The 18,411-nt window shown below is 40.7% G+C and overlaps 1 protein-coding gene across 1 annotated transcript in view; it reads right to left on the minus strand.

The window, feature by feature from the left end:
• Window positions 1–3,586: 3,586 nt before the first annotated feature.
• Window positions 3,587–18,411, minus strand: part of nsun4 (NOP2/Sun RNA methyltransferase 4) — a 44,999-nt gene continuing 30,174 nt past the window's right edge. Inside the window, exon 8 of the mRNA XM_040144580.1 lies at window positions 3,587–3,730. Coding sequence (XP_040000514.1) covers window positions 3,659–3,730 — 72 coding nt within the window. The 3' untranslated portion in view covers window positions 3,587–3,658. The remainder of the gene's footprint in view (window positions 3,731–18,411) is intronic.

The raw sequence follows: 18,411 nt of genomic DNA on the forward strand, positions 1-18,411 counted from the left end.
ATATAAACTTGATTACATTAATCATGTGGAAACGTTCCCTGGTGATAAATGCAGTCTGCTCCTAAACCATCTCCTCACCAAAATGTAACAGTTGTTAATCACAGTAACAGCCACTGTGGAGTCTGTCAAAGCTGTTAGAGCCAGGCTACAATAATCAATTAGAATGAAAACAAAGCCTCTCTTTCTAATTTTGATGACTGCTTAATCATCAGGTGTAAACTTTTGTTCCTTACACCTTGTAACATACAAATGTATTCATATTATTAATTTGCTATTCTCTGTTTAATATTATTTTATATTAAATGTTTTGAATGATTTGTCTGTTGGTAACAAAGCATGGTTTGTTACCCTAGTTTCCTTTTCTTAAAAGAAATAATTTGAATATTAAATATTTGTAAGCAAAATGATTGTCCCTGTGAAATGTGTCGAGTGAGAGGTTGTTTCCCATAGTTTTCACATTACTACAGCTAATGTAAGGTTATGTTTTGTGTGACTGTAAATGGTGGAAAATGGAAATTGGAATAAGTTCTTGGTTGAAAAATGTGAAATTACTGTTACCTTTTTTTTTGAGGGATTATGGTTTCATTCAGTAGACGTTACCAGGAAGATATTTGATGTGTTTTGAAGTGTTTGAATGTACTGAGGATAATGGACTTCTTAAAATCACCAAACCTCGCCTTTAATCATTGATGACTTTCCATCCTAAACCTTCACTTTAACTACTGATGATTTTCAATAGTTTGATTTGGCCCAACCTTACAGAAACGCACACACACACACACACACACACACACACACACACACACACACACACACACTCTGTCCACTAATCTATAGCAGACAAATGAGGGTTGGCTAACAGTGTTGGGCAGAGAGAGAAAAGATTGACTCGGAGGCAGAGGCCTAATTAGCAGAGACTCATTAGGAGTCTTTAAGAGGCTGTGATTAGGGATGTTTGTTCACACAGCATGCTGCTGCTGCTGCTTGGCTTAATGACTGGGACTGATTGCCAGCTAGTTTGGCCCAGAGCATGACGGGGGGTTGGAAGAGGGCTGAAGAATGACGGAAGTGTAAGGCTGTGTCCCTGCATGTCATTTGTCTGCCGTTAACTGATGCTAAACACAGGAAGAGGAGCATCTTTTGGCTTTTTTGATGTCGCACACCTGTGACATTAGCACAGTGTAGCACTCATGTTTGTGCATTAAAGCAATAGTTCCAGTTTTTAAACTTCGGTTTTTGTACAGATACAGATTGTACAAACAAGATAAAACTTGTTAATTACTGAGCTTTAGAGGTTATGGTAGATGGATTTTGTTACCTTTGGACAGAGCAAGCTAAGCTAGGCTAGCCAGCTGATGGCTCTAGCCTCATATTTAGCAAAAAGTGGCTTTGATCTTCTCTTCTAACTCTTGGTAAGAAAGGGACTAAGCATATTTCCCAAAACATTGACCTATTGTTTTAAATATTACAAGCTGGAACACGATTGGCTTAGCTTAGCATAGCATTTAGAGTGTAGCAGGTGGAAACAGTTAGCCTCACAGCATGTAACTACCTCAAAGACTACAAAATGCTGTTGTTTTTTTTTTTGTTTGTTTGTTTTTATATTTCTGTTAGTGTGAGGATTAAAAACTGTGTTACTTGGAGAGCTATAGTTTGTGAAACTGTTTGTTGGTGTAATTTTCACCTCTGGACAGAACCAGGCGAGCTGTTCCCAACTGCTTCCATTCTTTATGCTATACTAATTGCCTTCTAGCTCTAGCACATAGATAAGAAAGCGATATCTATCTTCTCATCTAACTTTTAACAAGAAAGAAAAAAAAGCATATTTTCCAAACTGACTAGCCTATTCCTGTAAAGGCTGGGGTCAGGTCGGGGCTTGTTGTAGTTAGGGTTAGGATCAGAATGTCGTGTCTGCTCATCGCGTGATTCCTAGGAGCACGTCCTTTGCAGTGCAGTCTGCATCTAGCAGAGCACAGTTTGCATCTTGTTTCACTGTTAGTTAAGAGCTAATCAGGGTGCTGCAGCAGTGACGCATGATGCGCCTGTGTGATTCCCGTCCAGTTGAGAAACTTAGAAGCTTGTAAAGCTCTCTCTTCCTTAAGGCTCAAACCTATTTCAATAATCAGTGCACCCCCCCCAATCTAAAAGTTTACCACTGAGCCAGAGCTCTTGGCTTTATAAACCCCAAACCCCTTCACTTAAATCTGATAAGACTCCCAGCGCTATTGTGATACGATTTTCCCCCTCGGAAGTCCGTCCATGATCCTGCATTTCCCTGAGTCCTTCTCGTTCCACTTCCTGAACTGGGGTGGATTGTCTGGAATAAACTCCAATCCTCCTTAAAAGAAGAGAGCAGAGAAGGGGAGAAGGGGTGAGAGGTGGGGGAAGGAGTAAAAGCCGGGAGGATCAAGGATGTGAGGGCCAAAGTAGAGGATCTGACAGAGCAGAAAGTAGAGTTAGCAACTTTGTCTCCTGTCCTTGAATTCCTCCAGCTGTCTATATGTTTTTTAATTCAACCATCCATCCCTGTCTGCACTTTTTCCCCCAGCCTCTGGGGAGCGCTGCCTCTCTGGTGTTTGCATTGGCGCATTTGGTTGCGGCAAGTGGCGGGACTGATCCATTTGTTTGTTTTCTGAATCCAGGATTTGCAGAGATAGATTAGACAACAAAAGCATATGGAAAAGATAAAAAACACTTAGGTAATGGATTTTGGCGGCCTCTCTAGCACAGTGGAGAACTCATCCTCTTTCCATCTCTCATCTCTCTTCTCCTTTCTCTCCGCTCTAATTATGTGTGTTGTTCTATATTTTTCTAGCATATACTTTCTGAGAAGAGATAAAGCCCCAGCTGTTTATGAGGATGGAGGGGCTAAGTTGAAGAACAGTGGTTAAAAAGTAACAAACGAGCTGCGGACCAACCAGACATCAGCCTTTGGTTTAATGTGCTTTGCAACTATACGTAAAGTGGCTTAGGTGTTCTGTAGTAGGTGGATTCACACATACATACGTACACACACACACTTAACACACATTCATTCATACGGTTTCTCCCTAACACAACTATCCTACAACCCAAGCAAATCATCTTGTTAACAAATTGTTGAGAACAACATTATACATTGAATATAACTGTAAGTGAAGCTCCTATATGTTTTATTTCTGTCCTATTTTTCCTATTTTGTCTTGCACAAGGAAAAGAAAAGAAAAAATAAAGAAACGACAATTAAAAACTATAATTAAGGCCACAGGGTAAAAATTCAAAATAAGGTATTAATGTACTTCTTGTTTATTGATGTTCAGCTCCCTTTCAACACACACAAACAGGAACTGCAGGTACTTTTTCGACAAGGGAGTCATCTGACAGAAAAAACAGAGCTGGTATGGATTAGAAGACGGAGTATGTATCAAGTATGTGTGTGCTCATGCGCTATGATGTGAATAATATTTTGTGTCTTCTAAGTCCATTTAGAGCGTGACTGCGTGACACTTGGTTAATGTAAATATCTTAACTTCTTAGTGTATTTAGCAACCAGGGCTGTTTGTAGGATGTAGACATGCAGAGGGATGAAGTGAAAGTTGCTGGAGCTCGGAGTGTCCAGTTCGGGGTCATGCAGGCATCATGGTGGAAGCCATGGGTCAGGGTTATAGACAGGGACGGATTATGAGACAACGGTCCCCTGGGCACAGACATGTAAAAAGTCCCTCACTTCTCCTTTTTGGGAACCATACACCTAGAGCGAAAAACACACGAAATTACTTCAAACAGCACAGTCATTTGTGTCTCTTTTGTGGTAGTTTTATGTCTCTGCGTTTTTTTGCCCGTTTGCAGTCGTTTTGCATCTTTCTTTGTAGTTGTTTTGTTTTTTTAAGATCATTTTTTTCAGTAGTTTGCCTTTATTTGATAGATGATAGTCTAGAGAGAGAGAGGTGGGTATGACATGTAGGGGTCCGTGCGCCGGGTATCAAGCCATTGACATTGTGCTTATGTGGTATGCGCCTTAACCATTGAGCCACCAGATGCCTCTTCTCTGTTGTTGTTTAGTGTCGCTTTGTAGTCGCGATCTGTGTCTTCGTAGTTGTCCTCTGTTTCTGAATGGTTGTTCTGTGGCTCTTTCTCGCTGTTTTGCATCTCTTTGTTTTCATTTTGCGTTTCTTTGTGGTTGTTCTGCATCTCTTTGTAGTTCTTTTTTGTGCCTTTTTGAACCACCAACCCTTCTCTGCTCCTTGAGCTACAGCCACCCCATCCTCAGCTTTTTCCTTAGTGTGAAAAAAACGGTTTGCTGGTTTTTACACCGTGTCTGCTGAATGTTGTTTTTTTTTAGTTTACAATCGTTAATTTTCACTATTTACTTCACGTGTGAAAGACTTTAATTTAAACCAGTTTTATAATAGTTTTAATGATGAAGTCTCTACCTCTGTGCAGTTTATGTCATTAATGAAGAATCATTTCAAAACTATTCACCAAACACCTTGAGTTTCATTACATTAATGAAAGAACATTAGCTCTGGTGCTTGTTTAGCTGTGATTGAGTTTAGAGTTTAAACAATACTTGGAAAATGATCATCACTAATAGATCCAACAGACTTCATTATTTTATGAGGGGATCGCTTGCTTGAAAGCCACAGACACACACACAGGCCAACACAACAGCACATATAAATGTACTGTATATGCACACACATACACGCACAACATGGGTGTCTTAAATAACAAGTAGCAAACAGGTTCAGTAACCCAACTCCTCTGAATTATCACCTCCTTGCTTGTGGCTGTTTATGAATACAAATTGAATTTCTACCGCAACCTTGTTGCAGTCATGGCTCATTTGATTTATTCCTTAATGAATATTTCCCCTTTCAACTCAGGAGACGGGAAAAAATTTCCACACTAAATGAGACCCGGCTTTTATTGTAGCCCATTCTTTCCCACATCTAGAAGTGCATTAGACTTATGGTTGTGTTGCTGCTTTGGATTGAACATGGCTGTTCCATTTTGAAGAGGGCAACAAAGGAAACTGAGACAGTAAAACAATGTGTTGTACCTGCAGTTTGTAACATTTTTTCTACTCTAATAGCTGCACTCTGGGGTTTTTTTTCCATAGTTTTTCTACTAAAAGACACCAGCTTTTTTCAGTATTATGCTGAATTTAGAAAATGTCATATAAGTTCGAGACAGATAAAGAGATCTACATGTTGGATTCAGAGGCTAAACCATCTGCACTGACTGTCCACTGTGACAAAGATGCCAGTCGCCACATCACTCAACGACCACTGTTAGACAGATTCCACAGAAACACCATTTACCTGTTAATGTTGTGTAGATAATGTGCAATTGACTGTACGCCTGCTAAATAATGCAGCGGCTTGTTTGGGGCCATAAGGAGAATTTAAATAGTATTGATAGGCTAAGCTGCCAAGGTGTAGGATGTTATCAGTCAGAAAGCCCCACTCTGTATTGATCAAAGAACAAGCTTAAAGCAGAATAGCTCCCAGTTCTCAAACAAATGAGGAAAAAAATGGCAAACAGAAGGATGGCAGTGTGGAGTGATAATTCAGAACAGGTGGAGGAAGAGAAGGTGACTGTTCTGCTGTGGGAGGTGGAGGAAGAGGGATGACGTGGAAAGAGACGGAGTGAGAGTTAGACAAGGAGACGCTGGGGCCGTCTATCCATCCCGCGCCTCGCCGGGAGCAACAGGAGGAGTAAAGTTGTTAACGTGTGTGTGGACAGCGGTGTCAGGCAGAGCGGAGGTCCATCAGGGAAATGAGACGCCTGGGTTCCATTATGGCCCCAGGTGCATTATGGGAGGACAAAGGGAAACTTTTGGTGGAAATAGATTATACACAATAAAAGAACAGAAGAGAATTCATGTGTTGTATTTATTTTATTCTGATATGTTGGGTGTTTTTTCAATTTGTAAAAATTAACTCTTTACTCTTTGTAAAAATGAACTCTCTCCCTGTCTTTCACAGGCATGACAGAAAAGGTTTTTTTTTTCATCTCTTCCGTCTTTCTGTGGATTCAGAACTAGCTTGCATCATGTCGAGTCTGCCTGTAAGTGAGCAGTCTGGTGCCTTCTCAACATTATGAACAGTTAGCCTTAGGGCACCTCTGATGTATGAATGATGCCTGAATCTGTATGTAGCCCCAAATAAATACAGATTACAAAATATAAGATTGCTGTCAATTCCAACAGCAGATAGGCTACCTGTGCCATATAGACGTCTCCCCCCCCACTCCTGGAGTTGTTCACAAAAATAATTAAAGTTATAATGACAGTGTTCTAAATATTTCTGGTGCATTTCTTCTTGCTAGGGTCCAACCACTTCTGGCCATTCATAGATAAGGAAAAACCTCATTTATTTGTATACATCCGAATGACCAAACCACTGTTTTTCAAGAAATATACGCAAATACAGTTTTGTGATTAAGTTAAGAGAGCTCAGTGTTTCTTTCATCAGACCATCAGTACCGCCAAATGTAAAAAAATCCGTCACTTTTTCTTTTCACATTTGGCTGCAGTGGTGTGCTCAAATTTTAAATTCCTAAAAGTTCAATGGATAAACAAGATCTTGTCCAAATGATTTTAGACCACAGTACCATCGGGGATAGAACAAATAACCCCAACTCAAACATAGGGCCAAATTACAGCCTACCATTACGGGGCCACATTGGTGTGTTTTAGCCCATTAACTTCAAAAAAACATATATCACATGTTTATTGGCAATTTCAAACAAGAAAAAATTTTTTTTCAGACATATATATATATTTTTATCTCATCTAGAGGCTAAACAAATTACTGGATGTCTACCAAGACATTATAAATCTACTTGAAAACACAGTATTATGAAGAGCAGAAATGTCTTTTTATCCTCTTAGGAGCTCTTTCGTTTTCTGGGTAATGGGTTGAATTTTGGTAATTGTACACTGGAAAAGGCGCTCCTCTTTAAAATAGGGCCCCAGGGGATGACAACGTATACCACAGTCAGATCCTTTTAGATGCTCCCTAGATTATACTTTGTCTGCTGATACCGATAGGTGTCCATGATATAATGTTTTTCTCTGATCATGTATTCCACTAAAACCTCAAGAAGTTATTTGACTGTCAATTCACTTTGTGTCTGATCTGATCAAAATATTTGTGGTGACAAAAGATTACAAGACTAACAAAGTAACATCTCATGTCTAAGGCAGATATTTTTCTTATCCAACAAACATCTTTTATATGGTGTTGTTCTGGATACTGTCAGGAATTAACGGCACTTAAAGCTGGATGCATGACATGTCTGCAAAAAAACAACCAACCAACCGAAGTTACATGTCATGCATCCTTCAGTTATTATGAAGAAACCTCGGATTTAATCTGTTATGATCGGTATCAATGAAGGAGAAAAACATGTTTCTCTGACCATTAGTGTGTGTAGCCTGTTAGTGTATGTACAGTGGTGCTTGTGAGCAGTGGCCTCAGGCTGTGTGCTTAGTGAGGATTGAAATGGGGCAGCTTTAAAGGGGGATTAATGCAGTATGGCCGAATGAGAAAAACACTCCTGTAGAAACAAACACATGCAGTAATTAACAGGGCAAATACAGTATAAAGGGTCAGAAAAACACATTATAGACTGACTTTATTTCTGTCTAAGCTAAATGGTGAGATGCTACATTTCAATAATTATCATCACTTTCACCTGGAAAATGCTATTTTATATGGTTATAAGCTGTTATCTTAAATGTTGGTCTTTAAAGTGTTAGTTTCTCCCTCCTTTCATCTTCAAGTATGTCAAGGGATCATAAGTTCACATTTAATTTCCAATATTCTAATATATTCTAATATCTATTCTAATAGCTCAGCCTATTTTAGCCACCTCCCCTCTTAGCCTCTGATGTTCCCTCTTTGCATGATAAACAGCTTTTCAGCCCTCAGAATATGTATGTGGCCCATATTTATTCATATGTGCGGTATATGAGAGGAGACGATTCTGCTTTGGTTGTGGGAGAGGAAATATATAAATAAGAAAGTAAATAAACAGTCTAAATAAATAGCAAGAGTAATAAGGTTAACTGTTTAGGTTTTTTATATTAATATTTGCAGGGAGAGCTACAGGAGGGGGCAAAATTAATGACAGCAGACATAATGCCATTGGGATACTTGGGAGTGTGTCCAATACTTTAAGTAATAGCGTTAATGGCGAATTTGAAGGAATTTAATTTTCGACATCAAACAGCAGCGCCTCTAGAAAGCCACCTCCCTCTCGCCTCCACATGTTTGGGGCTCTGAGAGCTTCTGAACTCGCCTCCTCTCTGAAGGAGGAAGAGGAGGAAATCATCTCCAGGGTGGCGGGAATGCAGGGAAGGCAGGCAGCGAAAAACTACCGAGCAGAACCCAAGCAGAACAGCCTCTCGACTCGCAGGGTGACGCTTGTTAGGCTAAGGCCCAGAGGAGGGAGCATGGCCAGTAAGTAAGGTTATTGGGAAATAATTAGCCTAGCCCGGGAATCAGCGGGGATAGCAAAGTCCTCTGGGGTAGAAACGCCAGTGCCCCTGGCCTCGTTTCCACAGCTAATTAACTTTGAAGAGAGCCTATTAATAAGGTTGTCTTCATAGAAAAAGCCTGAAACTATGTGAAGAAGGAAGTTTTGGGCGTGGAGGAGGCTGGAATTCAATTTATAGATGAAACACAATGAAATACACAAGACTGTGGCAGTAATTGAAAATGAGGTGGTCTTTTTGGGGGAATGTCTCTCTTTCTACAAGTCATACACACTATTCAGAAACAGTATCAACCTTCCTCTATAAGCGTCATATTGTCCCATCAATTCCAACAGAAATTTTGCCCCGGATCTCTCGCTCCCCACTTCCACTCAGTGAACCTCATCCCCAAGTGGCCACATGTCCCCTTACCTGTCATCCCAGAAACAGCTGGTGTTACCATCAAGTCTGGTCGTGCTAAAAAGAAAAAAAAAAAAAAAAAAAGAAAAAAAAATCTAGCCTTGCAGCCTTAGGCAATGGGAGAGCGACGCAGGCCTCAGCGCCTAATCACCCCCTCCCACGACAGCACTCATCAAGACAGCAGCTCCAACAAATCAATCTCCCTCTGACAGTTCATTTAGACTGAATTAATTTGGAATTAGGGGCCATTACTGCAATTGGCAGGCGTAGATATTCCCCTAACACGGGCTGTTATCCTGTTTTGGGGATAAAGAAAAGGAGCCAGCTTTCCTTTTTTTCTCTTTTTTTTTTTTCTCCAGGATTGACTGGATAAGGTGTTTTTCTGTGCTGATCACAGGGCTGAGGGAGGGAGGCATTGGATTTTGAGTTTAACTAAATCATCATTGTTCTCAGTCAACAGTCAGACTCAAACTGATTGTTTTTTTCTTCTTCTGTCTTTCTCCTGATAGCAAATGGAAGTGAAATAGGTGTTTAATGAGGGTTGTTGCTCTATCGACTGTCAAATTATTGCCAGGGGCCAATTAAAAGTCTGATAGTCCACTATAACAGCAGAGAAAACAAAGAATCGGGATAAATGCAAGAAGCAAGACACAACCGAAGAACCGATAAAGTATTTTTAAATTCTTTCTGTCAAGGGTTAGGCCAGGATAAGATAAGACCAAAAATAATAAAAAATATCATACTAACAAGTGCTTAGTCTTTTGTGGCCTTTATTGCAGCTGTCTATAAAACACAATATATTGTTCAGTTTGATTCAGACAATGAATTGCGCTTTTTCAATCACTTTGACACATGCTACAATAAAACAGAACATCTGTTCCAGGGATGTAATAACTCTCCTCACAGTAGAGTTTTATTTCCACGATGTTACCGTTACAGCGCTATCACTGATCTGCGGCTGAGCCGAACAGATTGACTCGGCCTCTCCCTCCCCTGCTGGGAGGCAGCAGCTTGAAGTTTACCCAGGGTTCATGACCCTGTGACCCAGAGGTTTGACCGAGACAGCTCAGCTCCATGGAGACGCCGCTTTGAAAAGACAAACACTCTAACATCACACACACTGCTGCACAGAAGCACCTGAAGAAAACGCTAGATCAGAGATATTTAACCCTAAAACACAAAACAGCATAGACTGATTTTCTGAGCTCATTGTGTTTGGCGCAGAGAACTTTCTTATTAATTTCCTATTAATTTTTAAATTTATGAAAAAAAGCCATTATAAACATCAGGTTTGACTGTTAGTCTCTAGGAAAAAAAGAGCACAGCCATCTTTCTAAGCATACTTCTCGGGTCTGCACATAGGTGGAGGCAGAGCTGTTGGAGATGTTCGCATACCTGTTTCTTTTATAGTTGTATTTACAACATGTCTGACATTTGTCAATTTTGGAACCAGCCTCATGACAGGAGTTGAATCAACCATTCAGCTTGCTTGATGCGCAGGTCAGTACAGAAACTTTTTGAAATTTGGGAAGTGCAGGCATCAACCCCTCCATAAGCATCCGCGACCTGTGATTACCCATCACACCCTTTGCTGCGCAGACAGCAGAGATGTTCATTTGTATCTTCACATAAACATAATTCCCCGAAAGGACCTGTTGCAATCAACATCCAGGTTTGAACCTGCAAAAACAATAAAAACGTGCCTGTGCAGCTGGGCCCTGAGCAGTTAGAGGGTTTGACAAGTGATAGAAGGAAAATCAGAGGTGTAATTACAGCTGCTTTCCAATCAAGTGTGCCAGTTCCAGGTCCTGGTGTTTTGCACGCTGTTTCTTGACATAACTTCCTGTGGCAATTAAAAAAACAGAGCCATTGTTGGTGTTATTAGTTACACCTGTGCTTTTCCTGCTATGACCAGTCAAAAGGCCCAAACATGGGTCCTTGTGCTGGGAAAAATAATGTGAATGCAATCATTTTTTTATGATATTACTGTATTATTTCACTGTTTTTTGAAAAATCAAAATCAAAGGCTGTGTCTGAAATCCCTCCCTAGTCCAGCAGATTTACTGTCCACCATTTTATTTGAGTGTGAAATACAATATGTGCACTATCTGGTGCCTTGAAAATGTTCCACAGTGGATCAAAAAAGTGGTGAAATGTATACTATGCTCAAAATCCTACAATGCAATGCTTTGCATTATTCTTGCAGTCACACACATCTTACTTCTTGAAATAAAACAATAATTATCTCCAGGCGTTTTATTTTAACCAGTTCTATTTTCATACATCTAGTTTTGGCCCCCAGTGTTGTAAACATGGCCGAGGCTTTATGAGGAGGTGTACGCCAGGCGACGAGGAGAAGCTCCTCTGTTCAACCATGAGATCAGAGTAAATATTAACACTGACACACTGCTGTGGAAATACCTCATGGACTTACAGGGGCTACGAGGAGCAGGGCAGGAGGATGAGTGGGAGGAGAAGAAAGACGAGTTGAAGCAGACATTTAGGTGAGCCAAAAGGTAAACGGCAGGGCACAGCACACACATAGCCCCGAATACACACACACACACACACACACACACACACACACACACACACACACACACACACACACACACACACACACACACACACACTCTGATATCCTCTAAGGCCTCCCCCATTAACACTCCAAACCACAAACACCTCTACCCTCCTGATGAAATGTTCCCTCAACACCTCACCGAGGAAAACACAGCCAAGTCCTCAGCTGACACAACACACTAAAAAACACGAGGACTTGTTCATTATATTGTTACTTTCTGTTTCATTACATGACACTCATATAGGAGTCCACATAGATAAATGCTTTACTTTTAAAAGTACTAAAAGTAGGTGGATTTAATTATGCAGACCATTTTAAGTCCTTTTCCTTTAAATGTCAGGAGAGACCTAAGTTTTTGGGGTTTTTCTGCACTTATATGTCTTACAGCACTTTGGTTTTTATTGTTTCTATCTTCTTTAAAAGCTGAGGGGAGGAAGTTGTGATCTGAACCGACGATAAAAGCACACGAGGAGGTTGTGGGTTTGAGAATGATCACATTACGAATACATGCTAAAGCCGAGAGCAGACAGTGCGGCCCTCTATTTATTATGTTTTCGGGTCTGGGCAGAATGTTCCATCAGCCCGAGAAATATGGCAGTGATTTCACCGACACACTCTCAGGTTTCAGTGCAGGTAGAGGTGTGTGTGTGTGTGTGTATGTGTGCTTGGGGTGGACATGAACGAGTCAAGTGTTACCTACGGTATATATAGTGAGAGAGAAGGAAGAGGGAGAGAAAGACGTTAGGGAAGAAGAGATGAGAGAGAAGAAAGATAGAAAAAATAGAGAGGTGGCAAAAGGAAGTTCATGTTACGTATTTGTAGTCGGGGTGTAACATTTCAGCACTGGACTGATAATAGAGTCAACACACTCTGCACAGGTTTAGGGGCACAAGGATGTATATGAGGAATGTAAGTGTCAAATAAAAGCTCTTCTACGCCACAGACTAATACAAACCGTTAAACACAGTTTTCCCAATCAGCAACACATTGGCTAAGTGTTTGATTCGGTGCTCACAAGTAATTAGGAACACTTCAACTATGTAGGAAGAAAGTTTTAGTCAAGAAGAAGAGCCACAAGAATAAGGTTGAGTTGCTTTGACGCTTTCAACAAATTTCAAGAAAATTTCTGTGCAGAATAAAACCATGGTGTGGCCAGAAAAGATTCAGCTGGTTTACTTAATAACATGCAGTGTGTGTTAAAGCGATAGTTCGACATCCTGGTAAATACGCTTATTTGCTTTCTTTGCCAAGAATTAGATGAAAAGATTGTTACCACGCTCAAGTCTGAACGGTAGGTATTCTAGGAGTCAGACGCCGTTTAGCTTGGTTTAGCACAAAGACTGATTCTAAAGCTCACAAATTAATAGGTTACATCTCATTTTAATCCATACAGAGACCGAAGTATAAAACATTTGTGGTTGCCAGGCAACCAGTGGAAACCTCACAAAGAAGAAATACACATGTGGCACCTGTAAAACCAAACTGTTGTTTTTACACTTTGTTTTTTGTGTGAATTAAACAAACAAGATGATAAAGTGTTAATTGGCGAGCTTGAGAGGTGCTTGTTGGCGGATTGTCTTTTTAGTCTTTGGATACGGCCAGGTGTTCCCCCCGTTTCCGGTCATTATGCTAAGATAAGCTAATAATCTGCTGGCTGTAGCCTATATTTACTGTACAGACATGAGAATAATATTGGTCTTCTCAACTAACTCTCAGCTGGAAATGCTGTGCTATTCTTTTAAATTAGAAAATGTTTAATAGGAACTATTTACACACAAAGGACTACAGAGAAGAGGCTCTGTGGGGTACCAATATTACACAGTCTGATCATTAAATGTTGAGTAAGAGAAAGGCAGTGGGAGGTAGGCTGAACTCAATGATCATTCGATTTGATTAAAACAATAAAAACCGTAGGATGTAAAAGAAATATACATATAAAGCCTTTTAGTGTCTTTTGATGGGATTTCCATTGCATCATTGCCTCTGCACAAACAAGATTGGAAGATTATGAGCAACAGACATGCAGACTAATCGCTGGATTTGTTGTGGGAAATGCCTAAAAATCCTGGGATTTTTGGGCAATCCACTGTGATTTAGTTTTAAATCCACCCTGAGATACACAGCGGTTTCACTTGTTGCCTGTATGACCTTAGGCCATCAAAGGTTCTTTACAGCACGTGGGAATACCCTTAATGGAGGACTCAAAAATCATTATTTTTTTAAAGAACACAGCCTGAGAGCTCAGTTGGTAAACGTGTTGGCATTTTTGAATAATAGCAGATAAAAAAAAATAAAATTGCTGTAAGACAGTCGTTTTCAGAAATCAAATGAATATTATGTCCGCGTGTACATCTAATATTGTACACCAAATTGTTTTGTGGTGATTTGTTGACTCTGTAGTTTGTTTTGTCTCTTTTTTTTTTAAATTCACATTGGTGACCAGAAAAGGTGGGAAGGGGACTGAAGGGAAAACCTTTTCTGACTCCCTTTTATCTTCCTACTCATAAACTTATGCAGATCATGAACAATATCTGATACAAACCATCCCAAGGCACTTACGGCTCTGTAAAGTGTTTCACCTGAACTTTTGGTCTCAAGGTGCAGACAAACTCCCAGTGTGCTCTGCTACCTGCTGCTTAAAAATAGTGACCCTTGGTAGCAAAAGAGAGGGGTGTCTGGGGAGAACAGAAGTGGGGGCATGGAGGAGGGAAAGGGGAGGCACAACAAGATGCAAGATGAAAGAGATAGATGGGAGAAAGGCAGCAGAAAAAAGGGAGGAGAGGAAGCCTGACGGGGGAGGTGTGGGGAGGGTCGCAGTTCTCAGCGGAGGGAACACGCTCTCTGAGGTAGCAGTGTGGAACCACCCAGGGTCTTGTAATAGTTAAATCATATCAATTAACCATGGGACATCAGGGGATTAGGGGTTAATCGCTCCCTCGAGAGAGAGAAACAGTAAATTAGGAAGGAAAGAAAGGGGAGAAAAAGAAGAGATCATAAATGGCTGTGTTGAACGGGAGATAGCTGACATGATGAATTATAGAGCATGAAAAAGCATTTCTCGGATAAATAAAGAAAGCGCCTGAAGGATGACTTCTTGTTCACTTATGTTTTCAACAATGACGTTCTAAATTACTATAGAGCAAATGAGAAGTGTAGCGCTACATTTGCATTTCCCCAGCAGCAGTGATGGGACCAGAAGTGGCATTTAGGGATTAAAAACAACACAAAACAGGAGATAATCCCACAGCTCGGCCACACCCGCCTGGGAACTGATTTACGCCATTTTCAATTTGGATGAGGGCTTGGGAGAAGAAAAGGGGACGAATAATTTACCCCCTCACTCTAAAGCCTCATTGCCCCCCATAAAATTGTCCCCTTAGATTTAGAAACATCCACATTTGATTGAAAATGAAATCATATACAATAAGAACTGGTATGCGAGGCAGAGGTTTGGAGGATCTATATTTGGGGAGGATTGCGGGACTGAGCTTTGGGAGTTTGAGAAAGAAGAGAGGAGCCCCTCTTTCTTTGGTATATATGCAAAAATGGCTGAAGTAGGTAATGGAGCTGTGAGGTAAGAGGATTAAGATCAGCATTGGGTCAGGACTGATAGTGAGAAATGGGGTGATGGAGGGACAAAAGGATGAGTGGAAGAGAAAGGGAAAGGGGCAGAAAGAGAGGAGAGAAAGAGAGGCAGATAGAAAAAAGGAGATATTATTAAACAGAGATGGGTGATTTGGTGGGAAAAGAAATGAAATGGAGACTGGAGAACCTGTCCTTCTCATCCCCTGTCTCCCAGGGCCCAAAGACTTTGCTTTAGACTCATATGTGATCATATGGGATCTGTGTGTCCCCCTGATAGGGAGCCACAGGATAATGCTTAACCTGATACTTGGATTGGTTTTGCAGACAACGGGTGGGGGGTCAACAGCATTTTCCCCTGCCAAGGGAAGAGCTTGAAGGCTGCAGGAAGGTATGAGCAGCCAGGGAGTTGAAATGCTGAACACTCAGGAAGCTACAAATCTGCAGTATCGAGCAGGAGCGCTGAGGGGAGGGTTCTAAAGGCCTGTGACTGACAGGGGCCCTATAGAATTATTAGAACATTTTTTTCAATATTAAATTATATACATACCATCATTAAAAGATTACTTGATTTACAATATACTAATAAAACCAACAGTTTTTTTTTAATTTTCTTGTTTTTGGTGAACAGTAAACATCCAGAGAGCCTCTAAATTGCTTCTCTTTTAGCCAACATTTAATAAGCGTGGACAAAATTTTAGAAGGCATTACTACTAAATCAGTTCTCCCTGCCCCTGCTTGGTGCCAGGCCCGCAGATGCAGCTTCTGGCTCAGCAGCCCTGTCTAACCCATCCCCATACAACAACCAATGAACCAGCCCTACTACTAATTGAAGAAAGAAGAGAGCAGCATGCTGTTGAATTGAATGTCAGTTGTCATAATTGCAGGGGCTCTGAGGGAATTTCTTTTTTATTATTATGAAAAAAAAAAGAAATAAATGATTAAATTCTTTCAGTGATAAGAACATTCAAACTGTAAAAGATGGCCTTTAGCACATTTCTCATAGAGGGTATGAGGGTAATAGTGGATTGCACTGTATGCAGAATGACGTGTTCATGTCTACACAGTGTTATATTTTCAGGGTTGGCGTGGCCTGTGGTGGTGGGGTATTGGGGCCCAATGTGATATGTTTTCATAGGGCCCAAAATCCCTGCCAGTGCCCCTGGGGTTGTCTTTTAAAGATAATAGAGCAGATGATAGCTTTCACAAATAACCTGATATTCAGAAACAGAATTTGCTTTCCTGTAGACAACAACAGACGAATTCTGGACCCACACCTACCTTTTAAAGGTAGAGTTTGACACTTATTCACTTTCTTGCCAAGATTTAGGAAAGAAGATCGATACCATACTCATGTCAGCTTGATGAATACGAAAACTGCAGCCAGTAGACAGTTATCTTGGCTTAACATAAAGCCTGAAAGCAGGGGGAAACAGCTAGCCTGGCTCTGTGGAAATGTGACAAAATCCACCGACCACCTCCTCTAAATCTCACTGATAAACTTGTTATATAACATTTGTTTTATTCGTACAAAAGTGAGGGGTAAAAAGGAGACTCCAGAAAGTCACTGCTCCATGGAAAGAAAAAGTCCTGCACATAACACTCCAGAAAACCATGACGTGTCATTTGTTACACATTGGTTTTGGTACAGATTAATCAAAGGAGATATAATGTATTAAATAATAAGCTTTAGAGGTTTTGGTAGGTGGATTTGTTTACCTTTGGACAGAGTCAGGCTTGCTGTTTGCCAATGAAACCTGATTAAACCAGTCAGCTAAACTTCATGCATACTTTAAGAACATAAAGACCTGGATGACCAGCAATTTTCTGCTGTTAAACTCAGGCAAATTGAAGTTATTGTACTTGGTGCCCCAAACCTTAAAAAGACATTATCTAATGGTATAGTTAGTCTAGATGGAATTGCCCTGGCCTCCAGCACCACTGTTAGGAATCTCTTTGTTTAGGATATGTATTTTAACTCCCACATAAAACACTAAAAGGACTTCCTTTTTCCACCTGCCTAACATAGAAAAAATCTGTCACATCCTGTCTCAAATGATGCAGAAAAACTAGTCCCTGTTTTTGTTGCTTCTAGGCTGGATTATTGCAGTTCTTTATTATCAGGTTGTCTCAATAACTCTGTGAAAAGTCTCCAGTTGACCCAGAATGCGGCAGCATGAGTACTGACAGGAACTAGGAGAAGAGATCACATTTCTCCTTTGTTAGCCTCTCTGCATTGGCTCCCTGTAAAATCCAGTATAGATTTTACAATCCTTCTCCTCACCTACAAGGCCCTTCATGGTCAGGCACCACCATCTCTTAAAGAGCTCATAGTACCCTATTTCCCAAGTAGAACACTGCTCTCCCAGGCTTACTTGTGGGTCCTAGAGACTCCAAAAGTAGAAGGAAACAAAGCCTTCGGTTATCAGGCTCCTTTACTGTGGAACCATCTTCCAGTTTGGGTCCGGGAGGCAGGTCCCCTCTCTACGTTTAAGAGTAGGCTTAAAACCTTTGTCTTTGATTATAGTTGGCTGGCTCATGCTTGTCTTGAAGCATCAAGTCTAATTATGCTGCTAATGGCCTAGACTGCCGGGGTACTTCCCATGATGCACCAAGCTCCTCTCTCCTTCTCTCCCTCTCCTCCTGTCACTTTCTGCAGGTATTTCTGTCTCTGGAGCTGCAGTCTGGATCTGTGACTGCAAACCACCTACTGCCCCCATGATCCTGCTCAACACCCACCTCCATCCACTGCTACAATTATTATTATTATTATTATTATTATTATTATTGTTAATAATATTAGAACCTGGTTCTGTTCAAGGTTTCTACCTGTTAAAATTTAGTTTTTCCTCGTCACTGTTGCCAAGTTCTTGCTCGTGGGAGAATGTTGGATCTAGACCTGCTCTATATGAAAAGTGCCCTGAGATAACTTCTGTTATGATGTGGCGCTATATAAATAAAAGGAACTTGACTTGTTCTCCCTTGTTTCCAGTTTCAAGCTAAGCTAACGTCCCCTGTCTCTAGCTTCAGATTTGACAGATATGAGAAAGATGAGAAAGTGAACCCCTCAAAATGCTGAACTATTACTTTAACAGCAAAATCTTCAGAAAATGTGTGCTAAAAGAAAGAAAATTGCATCAAAACCTGTGTGTCTTAAAACAGCTAAAGGTGTCTGAAGTTTACAGACGTCTTCCTCATAAGTACCTGCCTTAGTGGACAAGCTGTATCCTGAAAACCAGCCATCTGTAGGGGCTGAGAAGCTCTCATCTAAATGTTCCCCTGAGCGATACGTCTTTCCTTTAGCCAATTTGCTGCCATCACAGGATCAGACTCAACTCTTATTTTCTAGCCAAAGAGGCTCAGC

Source organism: Xiphias gladius, chromosome 14, assembly GCF_016859285.1.
Source record: "Xiphias gladius isolate SHS-SW01 ecotype Sanya breed wild chromosome 14, ASM1685928v1, whole genome shotgun sequence".
In the NCBI taxonomy this organism is placed as follows: domain Eukaryota; kingdom Metazoa; phylum Chordata; class Actinopteri; order Istiophoriformes; family Xiphiidae; genus Xiphias; species Xiphias gladius.